Raw genomic sequence first — 18,048 nt, 5'->3', positions numbered from 1 at the left:
GGCAGAGGCAGGCAGATCTCTGAGTTGGAGGCCAGCCAAGAGCTAGTTCCAGGACAGGCCCCAAAGCCTGTCTTGAAAAAAAATAGAGGCTACCTCAAAAATATCCATGAGGCAGAGGGCAGTGGCCTTGGGAACTAAAATCTAAGACCTTGCAAGGCTGTGTAAATGATTTGAAGTAAGGATTTTTATATTTATTTGGTACATAAAAAATGTTTACTCATTTACTCCTAATTAGGAGAAATATAATCATAGATCTATTCTGACCTTTAGTTTTTCATTCTGTTACTGAAATTGCTAAATATTTCTACTAGATAGTGGGAATAAAGATAAGTTTCATACTAAGTGTGAATGTATTCCCCAAATACCTTTCAGAGAATCAAGCTTTTATAAATTCATTTTTATAAAATATTTTAAATACAATATACATCTCTAAACTCCAGCTTAAAAGTTCTAATGTGTGAAATGTTTTTTCTATTAAAATAAAGATAAAATAAACATATATACTGATTAAAACATGCTTAATTTCAAGATGACATAGCATCTAATCAGCTAAAAGCCTTAAAAACTCCTTTGACCCCAATAATTGCCAAACACTTTTAACAGTATTACTGAACAATATAAGGCAAAACATTTATAGATGAACTCAATTCTGAATATAAAGGTGAGTTAAGGTTAAAAAAACCCACAAACCCTAAGCTAAAGGCACAAAAGAGTTAATACAATGGCTTAATGAACAAAGTGTAAGCTTATTTCTTTCCTATTCTGAGATAAAGGTCTCAGTTAGTGATAGAGCTGTTGTTTCATGAAGCACTCACATGCCCAAGGTCCTTCTGACATATTATTTCATCCCCATCCCATAATACTGTTATTTAGTCTAGAACTGAAGAGAAATGATCTTGAGTTCCAACTGGGAAGCAAGTTGGCCATCTTCAAGTATGCCTTAGAAGGGGTACTCACTATCTGTTAGGACCTGATGCAATGAACCTGAGCCATGCACACACCTCTGTATCTCAGAAAGGAAGTCTGGATTACTATGGGATAGAAAAGTAATCCCTGACAAAAAGGTCCTTGAAGCAATATAAAACGCTTTCATTAGGAAACAGTTGTAATAAAAGTCAGGATAATGGTGTGACCTTTGGGCAAGGAGAAGATTTTGAAAAAGATGAGATTATAGCAATTTAAGTAGTAATTTTCATCTAGGTTGGGTGGCCAGTGAATTCCCAAGATCTACCTGCTTCTTCTACCTCCAATGTTGTGGTTAGACACAAATAGCCTTGCCTCTGACTTCTTTACCTAAATACAACAGATTCAAACTCAGCTGCTCAAGCCTGTTTTTTTCCACTGAGCCATCTCTCAAGCCCCAAGTGCTACTGTCTTGTAACTAAGAAATTGTGTTTATAGACAACATTTGTGTTAATACTTGACAATACTCTCAATGATTCCATCTCAATATCCTAATTTAACATGACTTACAACTTAGTTTTTAGGAAAAGAAATAAAACAAATCACTGGCTTTGCTAGTTAAAAAAAAAACCCTAATGTTACAAAACTTTCAGGCGCCGGGCGGTGGTGGCGCATGCCTTTAATCCCAGCACTCGGGAGGCAGAGGCAGGCGGATCTCTGAGTTCGAGGCCAGCCTGGTCTACAAGAGCTAGTTCCAGGACAGGCTCTAGAAACTACAGGGAAACCCTGTCTCGAAAAACCAAAAATAAAATAAAATAAAACAAAATAAAACAAAAACCCAAAACCTTCAGGTATACCTGTGCCTAAGAGTATATGCCACAGCTTTTTGTTAGCATGCCATACATCATAAACCACATACACAAACCCAATCTTCTCTGATACCCAGAATTTATGGCAGTATATAACAGAAACACTTCTCTTGTGACCATATACAACAGCAAGTAAATTACAAATTCAATAATCCAAGAGACATTAGGAAAGAATTCATTTCCTTTGAAGATACTAAAGTACCCGGAACAAGGAAGAGTGTTGTATTAAAGCAAAGGGGTTAAAGGAGTTTGAATTTAGTAAGCAATTTAGTCACAATGAATGGGGGAGGGTATTGGAAATCACTTCTTTTGTAGGCAACAAAATAAAAAGTTCTAGGGAATAATTTTATTATATTCATTTCACTTTTAAGTTTTAAGCTTTTAAAATAAGTAACATTTAAGACAATAAAAGACTCATAAAATTACTTACTCTTTGTACTCTCTCCCTCATTCTTAGAATCCATGAAATCACCTGAACGCATAGCACACATAATCTTCTGAGCAACAGTAGAGAGGGGTGTCTCACAGAGATCAAAACCTACACATGCCTCATAATTTTCCATTTTCATAAAGTCCTAAATACAAGATAAGTACCCATATATTAATTTTAAGACTTTAAAAGGACTTACGTATATTTTCATTTAAAAGGTATTAATAACTACAGGAAACAGGTTTCGATTCTCTAACACAAATAGGATGGAGAAAGGAGAAGTGAGACCTATTGGTACAAACTGAATTAGGAAACTGAGGCTGGAAGACACAGTTCAAGCCTGCCTAGGCTACAGAGCAAGTTCAAGGACAGCCGGGCAGATTAGTAAGACTAAGTCTCAAATATTTTAAAAGCTGTTTTATTTTTTAAAAAGAAAACAAACTTTTTTCATTTTACATACCAATCTCAGTTCCCTCTTGCTTGGTTGGAATCTAGACTTGATTCCCAGTGCTACAAATCAAATCAAAACCAACCAGAGGCTCATTTGAGAAATAAACATATAAAAATAATTTCTAATTAACCAACTATGAGGTAAGCAGTTTAACTCCTCCTCAGTTCTAAAGCTGGCTGCTATTTTCAACCATACAACTCTGCAATATGGTAATTAAACCTCACCTCGATCATCAAGGTAGACAAATAACCTGCCACTTTGGCAATGACAGTCTCCATTGGTCCCCTGGCTGAGTAAGTGAAGGTTTAGTGGGTGGTACAGATTAATTATCTGCTTCATAGCTAAATTATCCGGCACCCACCGGGAAAGCAGTTATCCGTTTCCCACATTATTTGAGAAAAAACGAATTTAAATGCCTTATCTCTGGACATTAAAATGAACAGCTGACAGTTAACTCATTCTGGGGGGGGGGGGGGTTGTTTTGTTTCTGAGACAGAGTTTCTGTTTAACAGCTCTGGCTGTCCTAGAATTTTATTTGTAGACCAGGCTGGCCTTGAACACAGAGATCCACCTGCTTCTGCCTCCCGAGTGCTGGGATTAAAGGCATGAGTCAAATTGGCCTGACAGTTAAATCTTAGGATAAAATTTAATGTTGTTTTTTTTAACTACATTAGGCTCACCTAACAAAAATAAATTTATGTAACATAATACAATAACTGACAGAAATGCATTTGCTTGTTGGATTATAAAAATACAGTGCATGGCCACTTTAGATTATCTATAGTTATATCCTGAAAATATCCATAAAACTATGTGAACCATAAAACAAAGGTAAAGAATATTCTTAGAGGTATTTCCTATAGCTGAACTTACAATATTTAGTATTTGACACAGACATATCATAAAATGAACTCTTTGGGAGCATTTGATAAAATAACTGATAGGAAATCTCATGTGGTAGTATACACGCATAATCCCAGCATGGTCAAGGCAGGATCATGAACTGAAGACCAATATAGACAAAAAGATTTAAGACTTTACCTTAAAAACAAAACAAAATGAATCTAAAAAAAGAAAAATCAAACTAAAAAGCCACTTCAAATCTTAAATAATTGTCCAACATTTTCTTTCCTAAGAAAGTGATTTAAATATATATCATAAATCCTTTAAGCAACCATTTGTACATAATTTTGAAACTTGTATTTCAAATTTCACTATTTATGCTATAATCACAGTGGTTAAAGCTCTAGTACGGCCACTAGAACTTGGCCCCTAAAACAGAAATGCTCAAAATTTGTGGTACAAGCAGACACATTTAAACTTCCAAAGGTTACAATAGAAAATTAAGGGAAAATACTTGAGCAGAATTTTAGTCAAACACAAGACTTGGCTATTGAATATACAATAGTATTACTTTACCAACAAAGGATAAAATCTCAAACCCCAATGAAACTGCACATAGTATGGAAATCTATGTACCTAACTCTCAGGTATTGAGTGACTAGTAAAAAAGGTCAAGAATGTAGCATACCTACACTGAACAAAGGTATAACACATCCTAGGTGGAAGGTTTCAGAGTCCATGACATACAACTTAAAACTTCTGAAAAAAAAACTTTACTTCTGTCATTTTTTAAAATTATTTTCAGATCACAGTTGACCTCAGATAACAGAAACCTTAAAAAACAAAGCCCCAAATTCTACAAAATTTTGAAATATCCAACAGCAGAAAATGCCAATTTAAGGAAATTTAGTTATATTTAAAACATTTGTATAGCATGTTTTTTCCCTGCAAGTAAAAGTTTGACAAGATAAAGTGGCACCAAGCAAACAGGTGATGAGAAGCACTTGATAGTTTGCCTGATGTGAGTTCAAGTCCAGTCTGGTCAGCCAGTCCTACAAAAGCACAGCACATGTCAATGTTTATACAACCTCAAAACCAATGTCACAAACTGAATATCCCTTAACTTAAATGAGTGGAACTAAAGTGTTACAGATATTTTAATTTTTGTATACATACAATTATACATTTTAGGGATAGAAATGAAGTAAAAATGTGAAATTCATTCATATTTCAGATAAAATTTTATACAAATAAGACTGAAGGTAGCTTTATAACTTAGTGTATGTATTTTATGACTGACAAGCCATGTAAGATCAGATGTAGAATTTTTCATTTGAGAAACATTCCAGTTGCTTATAAATACAGGTTCAAATTTTGGAGTATTTAAAATTTTCATATTAGGGAAGTTCAACTTGACATTGAATCTATTCAAATAAAATGTTCTGTTGATCTTAAATTTATAACCTTAGTAGCACTGAGGCTGATGGCATGGGTTAATCACTGCCACCAAGAATGACGACCTGATTTCCATTCCCAGAGCTCTTGTGGTAGAGGAGTAACACAATTCCTGCAAGACGCTCTCACCTCCACACATGCGACATGGTACACACTAATTAATGTACATGACTGCACATATACGCATCCCTCCCCACATACTAAGTAAATGTCAAAAGAAAAATTAGTAGTGTTTATTAGAAATAGCATCCTAATAGTTAAAAGTTAAAACACAGCAGGCATAGTAAAGATTCAGTTTTTAGAAATATTCAGTCTTTAATATCAGAGGTCTTAATCTTTGACTGGTTTTCTAAATTTTCCACAACATCTTTTAGATAGTCTTCATCTTTAAAAAAATATACATATAATTCTCTTTCCACTTGATGGAATTTATTAGTTGCCAAAATTTTTCTTTTTGTCTTCACATCAGCAAGAATATCCGTAAGGAGATGATTTAGTTTATTTAACTTAGATTCAACTCGATGAACATGCTCCATTAACTCCTGAAAAGGGGAGAAAAAAACAAAAGCTTTATTTCAAGAACTTTATCACTAACACCAACTAGAAATTTAAAATGAAATTCTAAAATTTAAAAGGAAATTCTATTGAATGAATAACTTCTCATAATCACAATAAAAAGCCCTGTTAAGCTGGAGTGATGACAGACTCTTAATATGAACACCTGGGAGAAAGAGGCAGGACGATCTCTAAGTTCTAGGATAGCCTGATCTGCATAGTTAATTCCAAACCAGCCAGGTCTACATAGTGAGATCCTATCTTTAAACAAAGAACTAGAGAAAAACAAAAAGACAGGGCTGAACAGATGGCTCAGTGGACAAAGGCACTTGTTATCAAGCCTGATGACCCAAGTTTGATCTCCCAAGTCCACGTTTGAAGTAAACAATAGGCTCCCAATTGTCCTCTGATGACAGGTGTGTGAGCCTTCACACACAAAAATAAATAAATGTAATAAAAAATTTAAAAAAGAAAAAAAGAACAACCCTTAACAGGTTGGGCATGGATGGTGCTCATGTTTACAACACAAACAGTAGGAAAGGCAGGCTGGATTGTGCTCTAAATTTGAGGCCAGACTGGGATACACAGTTTTTTTCAGATCATAACATTCTGAAACAAAGATGCATTTTATCATGGAGACCATTATGTGGTGGTTTCTGATGGCCAAGCACTCAGACCTGTAATCCCACCACTTGGAGGCAAAGGAAAGACTGTTACAAGTCTATGTAGCAAGTTCTAGTCCAGCAAGGGCTATGTGGTGAGTTTCTGTTTGGAACCAAACAAACAGTTTTCCCTAATATTCTTGATGTAGAAAAATGTGTCAATTGTGAATCACAGAACAATTCAGAGCAATTAGGAATTAACCATGAGGCTTTATAAATATTCTACTCATTTTAACTGGTTTTTTTTTCCCCTTTAAAATATACTCAAGAGTAACACAATGATGGACTAGAGAGACACCTCAGGATGGCATCTACAGCCAAGCCTGACAACCATAGTTCAATCCCTGGAAAGATATGGTAGAAAGAAGAGAACCAACTTCTATAAATGATCCTGATTTCCACCTGTGCATCATGAGACTCTCACATAACACACAAATAAATGTGATTTTAAAAAAGAATATGGTGGAAAAAATGTCTACCAACATATAAAAGACCAGTCACTGGGAAATATGTTTAAAACAAAAAAGTTGGGGAATTCCATTAGAAGAAGCATGTACCAATAAGTACACACAGAGATTTTAAAGACAGACGAGCAATCCTCTCTTTGCTGAAATAACAAGTTTTCTTCCCTAACACAAAATCTTATCATTTTTATAGTGGCCAAAAACTTTACTTTCAAATTATGTACACAACATTCAAAATTATCTGAATACGTATTAGTAGTTACAAAAAAAACATAAGGTTTTGTATGGTGTCATATGCCTATTATCCTAGAACCTGGGAGATTGTGAGTTGGAGACCAGCATAGGCTATACAACAAGACTTTGTACTCTAAATAAAAACATTTTATATTAGTATAATGGGATAGGGTAATCTTTTCTTCATGATATTTTCTTTTATAAGGAAGTATTTTATTTATTCATTTATTTAGTCATTTTATTCATTCATTTATTTACTTACTTACTTACTTACTTTGTTTTTTCAAGACAGGGTTTTTCTGTGTAGCTTTGGAGCCTGTCCTGGCACTTGCTCTGTGAACCAGGCTGGCCTCAAACTTACAGAGATCTGCCTGTCTCTGCCTACTGAGTGCTGGGATTAAAGGCATGTGTCACCACTGCCTGGAAGAACATTTTTTAATGATTTTTTTATTTGAATAAGTATTTTTGCTTGCATGTGTGTATGTGTACCATATGTGTGCCTGATACCCACAAAAGCCAAGGATGTCAGAACTCCCATTACTAGAGTTACAGATGGTTGTGAGCCACCATGTGGGTGCTAGGAATGAAACATGGGTCCTCTTACAAGAGCAGCAAATGCTCTTAACTACTGAGCTAGTTCTCCAGCCCCTTACAATAAGCATATTTTTAAAAGCATTTTAAACTTCTTAGGTAAACACTCACCTGATCACAGAGCAATAGCTGGTTCCCTCCATGATACAAAGCATCACAAAGCATGTCCACATCATTATTCAGTTTGGACAGAAAGAAAAACTGTTCTTGAGTAGATACTGCCAATTGATCTTGTATTAGAGAAAGATCTTGTTTCAATTTCTCAGCCACTTCCTCCAAGTGCTCATGGGTTATAAACAATTCTTTTTTCTTATTGTCTCCTTCTAAAAGTTGATAAAGCCTAAAATATAAAATTAAAGAGAAAAATGTTCGTGTTAGCAGTTTCCAAAATTATAACCCACCATATTGGGTCATGGATAGTGATAGCTAAGTAACAACTGAAAAGTAGTAATTTGTGTGTTTCTAATATTGAGCAACTGAAACATCACAAGTATAATACTATTTCAGAAGAGAAATACCTGAATACGAGCGTATGATATAACCCTGTCATCCCAGCACTCAGGAAGCTAAGGCAGGTGCATCATAGGCTCAAGGTTACAGAGCAAATTCAAGGCCAGCAAGATACTATCTCAAAAAGATAAATAATTCTTTAAAAGAAATATCTAAATTTCCAGTTTCTCCATCTTCTGTTTTAGACACAAACTTCACCTTTATTAGTTTACTTCAAAACAAGCTTCAGTGATACATCCCAAGAAAACATTTCTTTTATAGAATATAATCTATGACATAGCAGCAGCAAAAATGACCAATAAATGCCTATTGGACAAGATTGTGGTGGGATTAAAAGAGAAAAACTAAAAACATAATATTGTAAAGGTAAACAATTAAGAGCTATATAAATAGCCATTAACAACAAACTTCCTACTTTAATTTTTTCAGTATTTTGATTGGTAAAAATCCTGATAATTGCTGGGCAGTGGTGGTACACACCTTTAATACCAGCACTTGGGAGGCAGAGGTACATGGATCTTTGTGAGTTCAAGGCCAGCCTGGCCTACAGAGCAAGTTCTGGGGCAGGTTCCAAAAAACTACACAGAAAAACCCTATCTTGAAAAACAAAACAAACTAAAACAAAAACAAAACCTCCTGATAATTAATAAGACCATTTCACTTAATGGCAGAAAAATCCATCAGCCTATAAGACAAAAGAAAAATCTAAAGCAACATGTCACACCTGCCTTATAAAAAGACATTTTATCTTTTACTTATACATACACCAACATATAACTTGCTCTCTTCACACAACCAAATCTTAACAGACTATAAAGGTGGTTGAAATCCAAAGTTGCCAATTACAATCCGGAGACTATTAACTACACAATTACACACTCGCGTGTTTACATGGACCATGATGTTGATGGCAAACTCTAAAACAATGAGGCAACCCTAAGTCATTCATTTTACTAATAAACAAAATGATTTAGTGTATATTATTCTAATCTGCAGAAAAATGAAGAACAGGATACAAATTATGTGTTTGTGTGGGTGGGTGTCCACGTGTGTGTACATGTGCACAGGGAGGCCAGGGGTTGATGTTGGGGCTCTTCCTCAAATACTCTGTCTCATTTTTTTACCAAAGTCTCTCACAAACCTAAGTTCACCTATTCAGTGAGACTGGCTGACCAGCAAGCACTAGGGATTCTTTCTCCTCTACCTCTTCAGTGTAGAGATGACAGGAGTGTGCCACTATATCTGGCTTTTTTATGTAATTTCTGGGATCAAATTCAGGTTAAGTTTGTAGATAAGTACTTCAGTGACTGAACTATCTCCCTAGCCCTGTCTCCCTGCCAATTCTTTCTTTCTTTAAAAATACAAAGTCTCATTGTGCAACTCAGGCTGCCCTAGAATTCTTGCTATGTAGCCCAAGCTGACCTCAAATTCGAGATTCTCCTGTCCCAGCTTCCAAAAAGTTAAAATTAAGGTATAATCCCATCACTACACAGGATTTAAAACACAAGTGTTTGCTGAACATTCTTTTTCTACAGCCCATGATGGTTTCAAACATAGTATCTTTCTACACCAGCCTGGTAGGTACTAGGATTACAGATAGGAGTCACTACACCGAACAGAATACAGACTTTTGAAGTTTGTATTCTTTAGTCTTTTAATTCCAGTATCTTGGTATCATCAATTATTTAGATAACCAGGAAAGGCTAGTTTTCACTTTGAGTGCTCTACCTCACCAGATAGGGAATAAAGTCTTCCGCTCTATTACCACCTTCCCCAAACACAATCAGTGTTGTGCCCAGCAATACCTATGATATAAAGCTGTATTCAAATGTCCTGTTCCAAATCTAAAATAAAGTAAATAATGGCGTCTAAGTGGGAGTAAATGTTTTATTAGTTTATTCCTACAACTCATTGACTTCAGCTCTAAAGTGGCTACATTCAGATCTAACATGAACAGAAAGGAACAAAAATTAAGATAAAAGAAAAGCAGAAAGGCCAATCTAAGTACAAGTAATTTTTTAAACCTTTACAATTTGTTCAAATTCTCTAGTATCTTACACAAATAAAAAAATATTAAAAAAGCAATGACATATGCATACCTATGAGTAGAATAATCTTTAGTGTTGATGGGAGTCCTGGAGTTTAACTGCTCAGATGCTGATGGATCTGTTAGCGTCGCTAATTGCTGACAGAGCACCACATTTCTTTGACTAAGTTGTTGAACCAAATTTTCAAGTTGCCGATATGTATCCCAATGTCTTCTCAACTCAATTTCATATGATAACTGAACAAGCTCAAATGACGCCTTCTGCTTTATCAACTGATTTAAAACTAACTCTTGTCTTGCTGTGTAACAATCTTGTTTAGCAATCTGCAGATCAAAATCTCCCTTTACAACTGGCATGTTCAATAACTGGGCGTTCTCTTTTACTACAGCAGGCAAAATTTTGTCTTTCATATGAGTGATTTGTTCTTCAAGTTTTAGAATCTCACGGTTCAAGCTAGAAATTTTAGCATCCAAATTTTCTTTACCAACAGCCTACAAAAAGAAAGCAATAACATTTTAAACTGTAGGTTTAAATATTTATTTTAAAATTATTTTCACTTTTTTTGTTTTAAGTGGTCAGATAATATGCTCATTGATTAAAAACTAACTTATTAGTATAATCCAAAACTAATTTTAAAAGGGAAGATATTGGACTAAGTCAAGAGAAAAGCCAGCATGAACTACTGAACTTCAGTGCTTTTATAATAAATATGCATACAGTAATAGCTACTAAGAGATCTATTATCTTGATCATAACTTCATCGGCATATTAGTCATTGATAGCAAATGAAGATTTTAGTTTTTCTTAAAACTATCTCAATAGGTATTAGTGCATCAGCTGATTACAGCACATACTTCTATTATTTCAAATTTTCATCTCTTGCAGTAACTAATTTAATACAGGTATTCATTCCGATTCAGAAAAACCTACATTTTTATTCAAATATCTGATGATTATATATTAAGAAAGCAAGCTTCCAAAGAGTACAGATGAATAACTATATCTTCACATTCTCAACAAGAGGAATTCATTCCACTGAATCCTGGACTTTTGACTTCTCGTCAGAGAAATGAGGCAGAACACCCACAATCAAGCAGGTAGTCTCTTTGACACAGATCATAAAATGGAAACCCCAGTTTAATCTATATTTGAAATGACACAAATTTCAAGTTCATAATGCAAATTAAGGCATTTTTGTTCAGAATTAACCAGGTAGTATGACTGAAGATAAAATTACTAAGTTCTGGCAATATGATTAATAATATTTTTGTATGAAATACACACTGCAAATAAGTACTGAGAAAACAAAATTAAATTCAATTTCCCCTTTCTAAAGTAGTAGCAATATTAAACCTTATGTTTCTAACAATTACAATACAAATTCAGTCTTATTTCTTATGTTTACCTCACTGGGTAGGCTATGAAGATTCTCTTCTGCCCATTTTATACTTGACTTCATGCTCAAATTACTTGCTTTCAGGTATAAGATCTGTTGCTGGGCACAGATGTATGCTACCTGCAGCCTAGCCATCTCCAGTTGTCTCTCCCCAAGGATTTCTTCATTATCACAAATAGATGGTGTTTGTATATCTAAGAGTTGAAAATTTTCTTCATTTGAAGTTTCAACTACTTCATGTATACCCTGAAAGAATTGTTTTTTGGTATATAAGGTTAAGGCTGATGTGCTTTGCTCTTCTTGGCTTATATATTTTTCCAAGGAAAATTGAGATAAAAATACCATTGGATTTGTCCCTTGACCTAAATTAGAATTTCTGAAGAATAGCATCAAATTATTAACTCCATCAGTAAGAACCTGAAGTTCATTACTGAGTTTAGTGTTTACAGCATCTAGGAATCCTTGACTTTGTTTTAGCTTCTTAGTAGCTTCCTCTTGTTTAGCATTTAATGCCAGAGATTTGTAACTAGTTTCAGAAGCCATTAACTGGTATTTATTCCGTCGCTGAATTTTTAAGTTATATAATTTCTGCAGAATTTGAACCTCATCTTCTAATTTCTGTATCTCTTTGTCATCCAGTGTAGGTGTCTTCAAATCAAAAGTTTTACAGGTTCTAAGAACTTCATCCAATGCCGTTCCTTCTAGGATGGGCTTGCCTGATCTTTGAAGAATGCTGAAAGCTTCCAATTCTTTTTCAGACAATACATTCTGTTCATTAACATTCCCACAAAACCATTTCAAAAATGACTGATCTTCACCAGCCTCAAACAGCCAGTCAAAATCTTCTCCATTAAGAGTATCAGCTTTAGGATAACCAATTTTTTTCAATGTTTCCACAAACTCCTTTCCACAACTCATGGTTTAACTACCCTACCCCTGTTTCTTATATTTGATATGAAACTATGGTAATTGTCTTTAAGAACTAAGTTCAAACAGAAAAAAACATGTTTACACTAGTCCATAGAAGAAGGGGGGAAATACAATCTATAATGTGTTTTCCTAGAGGGAAAAAAAACAAGTATTAGACTACAAATAAGTCAAATGCGCTTTAAATACACAGATAATTTTATCAGATGCCATCAGGAAACTATTTACATGAAAGGCAGATGCAGGTTCGTTATCTGATGAAAACAGAGCAAAACATTAGCTACTAGGGCGCTGCTTAGGACACTGCAACAGTAATGAAAACCCAATTAGTGAAAATATAACAATAAAAATCTTATTTTTCCAATGACGAAATTATTTAAAATGCGCTATATTTTGTAAAATAATAGTTGTTTCCCCTGTCGTTTCTAGTTAAGAAATAGAAATATGCCACTTTTTAAACGTTCAACTGAATATTTACATCAATCAGGTTCAAACGACTCAATCTCCAGACATAACCAGCCTAATGCAGAGAAAACCAGGGCAAACTGACAAGTTTCAAAGTAGCCAATTATCAAGCAAAAAGTATTATTTTCACCCAGCGCACAATGATCCAAGACTTCAGCCAAACGAAGGTCAATGGCAACCGCAGGCCGTAAAAATCTCAATACATTTGACACTCTGATAGCAAAATCTCTGGGTTTTTGTTTCTGGAGTAACCAGTTCTGGCACTTAGGATCCCTAATAAAACACACCCACAAAACCACAGAATTGCTGTTTTTAAAATATGCATAAGGGGCCGGGCAGTGGTGGCGCAGGCCTTTAATCCCAGCACTCGGGAGGCAGAGGCAGGTGGATGTCTGTGAGTTCGAGGCCAGGCTGGTTTACAGAGTGAGTTCCAGGACAACTAGGGCTGTTACACTGAGAAACCCTGACTCGAAAAGCAAAACAAGCAAACAGAAAGATGCATAAAGGATAGGGACGTATTTCGGGTTTAACGCCTGCCTAGTATGATTGAGGCCTTGGGTTTTATCCGCAGCACTCGGAAAAAACAATTTACCAACCCCAGCCGGATGACTGGCCACGCAGCCTCAGTCCCGGCACGAAGCCTCAGCCTCCCGCGCACCTCTATCGGCTATCCGCGCCTCAAGCTGGCTGCAGGAGGGCAGCGGGGGCCCCGCCAACCCCGAACTGGAACCCCTCACCTCCGGCTGCTCCCGCCGGCGCTGTCAGCGGCCTCCAACCGCGCGCGTCGCAGTGCCTCACGGGAGTTCCCGGACGCGCACGCGCAGATACCCACAGCGGTAATGTCTGCGCAGGCGTGGTATCTCGGAGAGGCTGAAGAGGAACAGCTGACCTGCCCCACCCCCTACCTGCATGGAGCCAAGAGCCAGCTGATTGGCTCTCCTGCCAGACGCTGCCCATTAACTCCGCCCCCAGCCCGCCGTCCTTTCCCGTTAGGCTCAAGCGGAGCAGTTTCCTCGCTGGAGACTCCGCCCTCTCCCCGCCCCGCCCTGGAGTTGATGTTTGGGGTTCTTTGGGCTGAGCGCTGCACAGCGAACCAGGCTTCTCTCGTTCAGTTAGGCCTCCTAGCCTAAGGATGGCTCTTAATCTTCGACACCTCTAGGGATCAGAAGCCTGAGGCCGAAAGACCCCTCCCCGCGGCACGGTGACCTAACAGGGTGCTAGCAACAGATCTCTTGCTGTGTAGGATTATTGGCTATAGATTCTTTTACAGTAGTTGTTTAGCAAAAGTACTTAACTCCCAAGGCCTAGCTGACTTCCTCCACGATCCCATCTTCAAAATGTCAAACTGGAAAGCACGCAAGTTTGGAGTGCTGTGGAAGGAATGCATTCAACTCGAAAGTACAGACATTCTGAAGTCGTTCGATGGAAGGCTGGAAGCTGAAATACGGCTAAGTGATGCAAGCCTGCTTAATGGCTTATGGTCCCTGAAAACTGCCCTTTGGCATTGGTAACAACGTGTTTGTATGGGACAGCATTTGTTCGTTTTTCTTCCAGACAAACTTCATTTGCAATTTACCAATCTCTTGTAAGATGACATATAAATTTGCAAGGTGTAGGCATGGACCATTAGAAAACAGTACTCCCCTCCTCCAGTCACAAATGAGGTGGTTTATCAAAGTTCTAGGCTAGCTGCTACTAGGTAGAATTCTTTCTGCATTGCTCCCCCAACTTATCTGTTAAGAGTTAGTTATTTATTTGAATAATGTTATGAGTGCTCTGTTTGCATGCATGCCTTTATATCAGAAGAGGGCATCCTGTCATTGCTAGGGATTGATCTCAGGACCTCTGCAAGAACACACAGTGTGGGGGGTGGGGTGGGAAAAAAAAGAACACACAGTGCTCTTAACTGCTGAGCCGACTCACAAGCTCCCTGCTTGTTTGGTTTTTAAGACAAGGATTTCTGCATGGCCCAGACTGGGCTTCAATTCAAGATCCTCTTACTTTAGCATCCCCAAGTGCTGGGGCTTTGATCATAGATATGAATTACGCTGCCCAGCTCTTAATGTTTTTAAAGAGAGAAAAACCAATGATCTAGCAGATAATTAATTAGAGTTAAAGACATTACTATTAATTCTTGTTTCACTTTTTAATCTTCCTTTTGAAAGCCAATAAAATCTAGGAGTAAATAAAAACAAACAGTACTGGGGGAAAGTTCTCAGAATGGTGCCTAATCTGGAGTTAGGAAATCAGGGAACAGGCCCAGAAGGACCCCTGGTGACAAGCTGGAGGTAGGGGCTCAGCAGGGAGCTGGCGTTGAGTGGGTTTTGGCCAGAGGAAGTGCAGGCAATGCTTTTGGAAAATTTTGCTGAGGAGGCAAAGACTGGGAGAAAAAGAGCCAAATGACACAAGATGAGGGGGTGGGAATGCAGGGCTGAGAGGGTTTTTTGGTTTTGTTTTGTTTTAAAATGGGAGGAACTTGGAGGTATTTATAGATTGTGAGGAAGAACTCAGAGGAGACAAAATTAAAGATGGCAGAAAGACAAAAGGCTACTTCATTCAGGATGAGGTCCCCCCAGAGCAGGAGGCACAACCTGGAGCCCTGGAGACCGTCCAGGAAACCCGCTTTTCTTAGTGACTCCTGGGCAGTTCCGGGCCCCCAACTCTCCATTTTGAGTTACTTATCTCAGCTATTTGTTTGAAAGGTGTTTATGAGGCCATAAGAAGTCATAAAAATATAGAGATTAGAACAGGAACAGGACCCTGGGTACAAACGACAAACACAATGGGGTTAATTATACAGATCTGGGAAGTTTTCTGGGAATTGGATTAAAAATTTAAGAAGGCAAGTATGTTAAACTTATTTCCAAGACAAGATTGTTTTCTACTCAAAATCAGTTGTGGTTTTACTGGGGTCGAAAGGGAAGGGAAGCAGGAGCTGATCCCGCCTAAGCAAGCCTGCTCGAGTGTCACAGCTAAAGCACACCTAACTGCAGGGCTGGGAGGGACCGTCTTTGCTGCTCGCCTTTCTACTGCTTGACTGAAGTTTTACTCTCTGTCATCAATATTTAAAAAGTAGTTTATGTTTTAAACAGTATATTTTCAGGCAGTTTTAAAACTTCATATACAACTGTGATGTTAAAGGTTGATTTTGGACGCAGTTTAATGGAAGTGAAGAGACCTATTCTCCAAACATGGAGATGGGGCTGTTTGGAAGCAAGGGAGTGACGGCCTTAGACATGTGTTAGCTTGATTCTACATTTTTTTCAAATTACAAAAGATCTGAGAAAGCTGGCACTGGACAACTCAGGAATGGGTAAAGGCAAGGGAACCCCAGGCGCTGGCAGAACCCTGGGGGCTGTCAGCCATTGAGATGTGGCCTGGCAGCTTCTTCCTATTGGTCTTGTTCTTCCAGAAGAAAGCTGACTTTCAGTAGACCATGGAGTCAGGGAGGGGAGATTTCTTCTCGTTGTGTTTACACTCATGTGAGAAAGGTGAAAACTCAATACCAGCTGAGGAGCATTTGAGTCAGTACCACCAGGAAGGGGTCACCATGGTGATGGATAGGGACAGGCACCTTTGAAGCTGGAAGCTGATAACAAGAGGCCTGGTGGAGTTTAGGGGCCAGAGCAGTCCGGGACCTTAGGTAGGCTGAAAGGCTCATATCTGTTGAGGAAGACTGGGATGACAGCCACTGCAGCTCCCCTCCCAGGCCAGTGGTATAACTCTGGAAAAATCCAGAGCTCCTGTGCTCCAGCTGTCTAGCTCAAGACTGGAAAAAGAAGCTATGCAGTGTCCCCCTGGCGATTAGTCTCTATGAGTCCACCACCTAATTTATGCAGCCAGAATCTCAGCAACAATGTGACAGATAGGGACAAAGGGCTGGGGGCTCCTTTGCAGAGGAGACTGGGCTTGGCCTAACCATGAGGTCCAAAATGAGATGGTAAGGACAAAGGGCTAAGTTGAAGGTAGGCTGGGCTGAGAGAAAGGGCGGCGGGAACTAGCAGGCATTTAATTCTAGGGATGAAGGGAGAGAAGAACAGCAGGGCCATCTTGGAGTCACTCTAACTGCCAAGAAGTAAGTAGGCAAGTGTTCAGATTCATGCAGGGGTCTCACATGGGGGCAAACATGAAGATATATAGGGATGGTCCTAGGGAGGTGTCTTGTGGGACTGGGTATGCCAGAAAAGCTATGGAAACAGCCTTAATTTCCTCTGAGACTGACCCAGCATGACTATAGCAGGTGCTAATCGTGCTAAGTATTTAGCACAGACCCTGGCACTCGCTGTCCCCAATAGAAAGTGGTAGTGGGGTAGGCTCAAAATCACAGTATTTGGGATTTAAATGTCCATATCGACATAAACATCCAAATTGTACCAATTCTGGGGTCCCAATTGTGTTCACATGAGAAAACACCTTTTCTGAGTAACCTTCAACTGCCTCAAAGGCTGCCCACTCCTACTCCTTCCCAACAGAAGGTAGGGGTGCACATATTCAAGAATCCAGAGTCCATTGTTGCCTGCTGGGAGGACTGATACCTCCCCAAGATTCATGGTTCCACCCTAAAACTTTCTAGCAGGTACCACTAGGCCATCCCCAATGTGTTCTACAGAGGGTTTGATGAGGTGACATCTTGCTCTCTGGAAGTCCTGATCCATTCCCTCTATAGTGTTCAAGGTGGCAAATCCTTGAAGGAGGGAGGACAGCTGGGTCCCCAAGGACAAGGGCCAAGATTCCTGCGAATGGGCTGAAGACTCCCTATAGGAGGTGGAATGTCAGGGACATTGTCCTGTTTCCCCATTCTGTGTGTTCTAACAACCTCCCAGCTGCTTCTGTGAGGGCAGCTCAGAAGCCTAAGTCCGCATGCTAGCACCCAGCACAGCTGGCCACACTTCCACCTCAGCACAGTATAGGGACTGAGTCACTGTGAGGATAGTGGAATGGGCCCAGGGATTGGTCCTTGAAGGTGTAGCCGAAGGAAGACAGCAGCTTCCCTGTAGAGGGCACTTCATCAGCATAGCACCCGTAAGGATTGAGCTGTCTTTGGACCCACAGTGTCTTGGCCACAAAAGGGTAAAACTACAAGACCAGCAACAAGAACACTTTGCACAGAGTAGGGTGTGTGGTCCTTCTACCCATGTCTTCACGGAGAGGCTGGTGGACTTATGGATCTGGCCAGGAAACAGCAGCTGTAGATGTGAAAGCCGGTTCCCAAAGGCCAGGATGAGCCAAGCTCCAGTGAGTCAAG

At 38.6% G+C, this 18,048-nt stretch overlaps 2 protein-coding genes across 5 annotated transcripts in view; both read right to left on the bottom strand.

Annotated features, from left to right (window-relative positions):
* Positions 1–2,342, bottom strand: part of Poln (DNA polymerase nu) — a 131,481-nt gene extending 129,139 nt beyond the window's left edge. For all 3 annotated transcript variants that reach the window (XM_038329194.2, XM_038329196.2, XM_038329195.2), the window contains exon 1: positions 2,203–2,342. In XM_038329194.2, the coding sequence (XP_038185122.1) occupies positions 2,203–2,341 (139 nt within the window). In that variant the 5' untranslated portion in view covers position 2,342. The remainder of the gene's footprint in view (positions 1–2,202) is intronic.
* Positions 2,343–3,836: 1,494 nt separating this feature from the next.
* On the bottom strand, positions 3,837–13,625 carry Haus3 (HAUS augmin like complex subunit 3). 2 transcript variants are annotated; one of them, XM_038315649.1, is made up of 5 exons: positions 13,541–13,625; positions 11,421–12,470; positions 10,067–10,506; positions 7,569–7,797; positions 3,837–5,493 (listed from the first exon to the last, which is right to left on the bottom strand). In XM_038315649.1, exons 2-5 carry the CDS (start codon positions 12,327–12,329, stop codon positions 5,260–5,262), a joined length of 1,812 nt encoding a protein of 603 aa, XP_038171577.1. In that variant the 5' UTR covers positions 12,330–12,470; positions 13,541–13,625; the 3' UTR covers positions 3,837–5,259. The 2 variants fall into 2 exon arrangements, with proteins under 2 accessions (XP_038171577.1, XP_038171571.1); XM_038315643.1 differs by having other exon boundaries at positions 13,400–13,614.
* Positions 13,626–18,048: the final 4,423 nt, after the last annotated feature.

The sequence above is a fragment of the Arvicola amphibius genome, chromosome 1 (genome assembly GCF_903992535.2).
Source record: "Arvicola amphibius chromosome 1, mArvAmp1.2, whole genome shotgun sequence".
Classification (NCBI taxonomy): domain Eukaryota; kingdom Metazoa; phylum Chordata; class Mammalia; order Rodentia; family Cricetidae; genus Arvicola; species Arvicola amphibius.
This window is presented reverse-complemented; position numbering and strand designations above follow the sequence as displayed.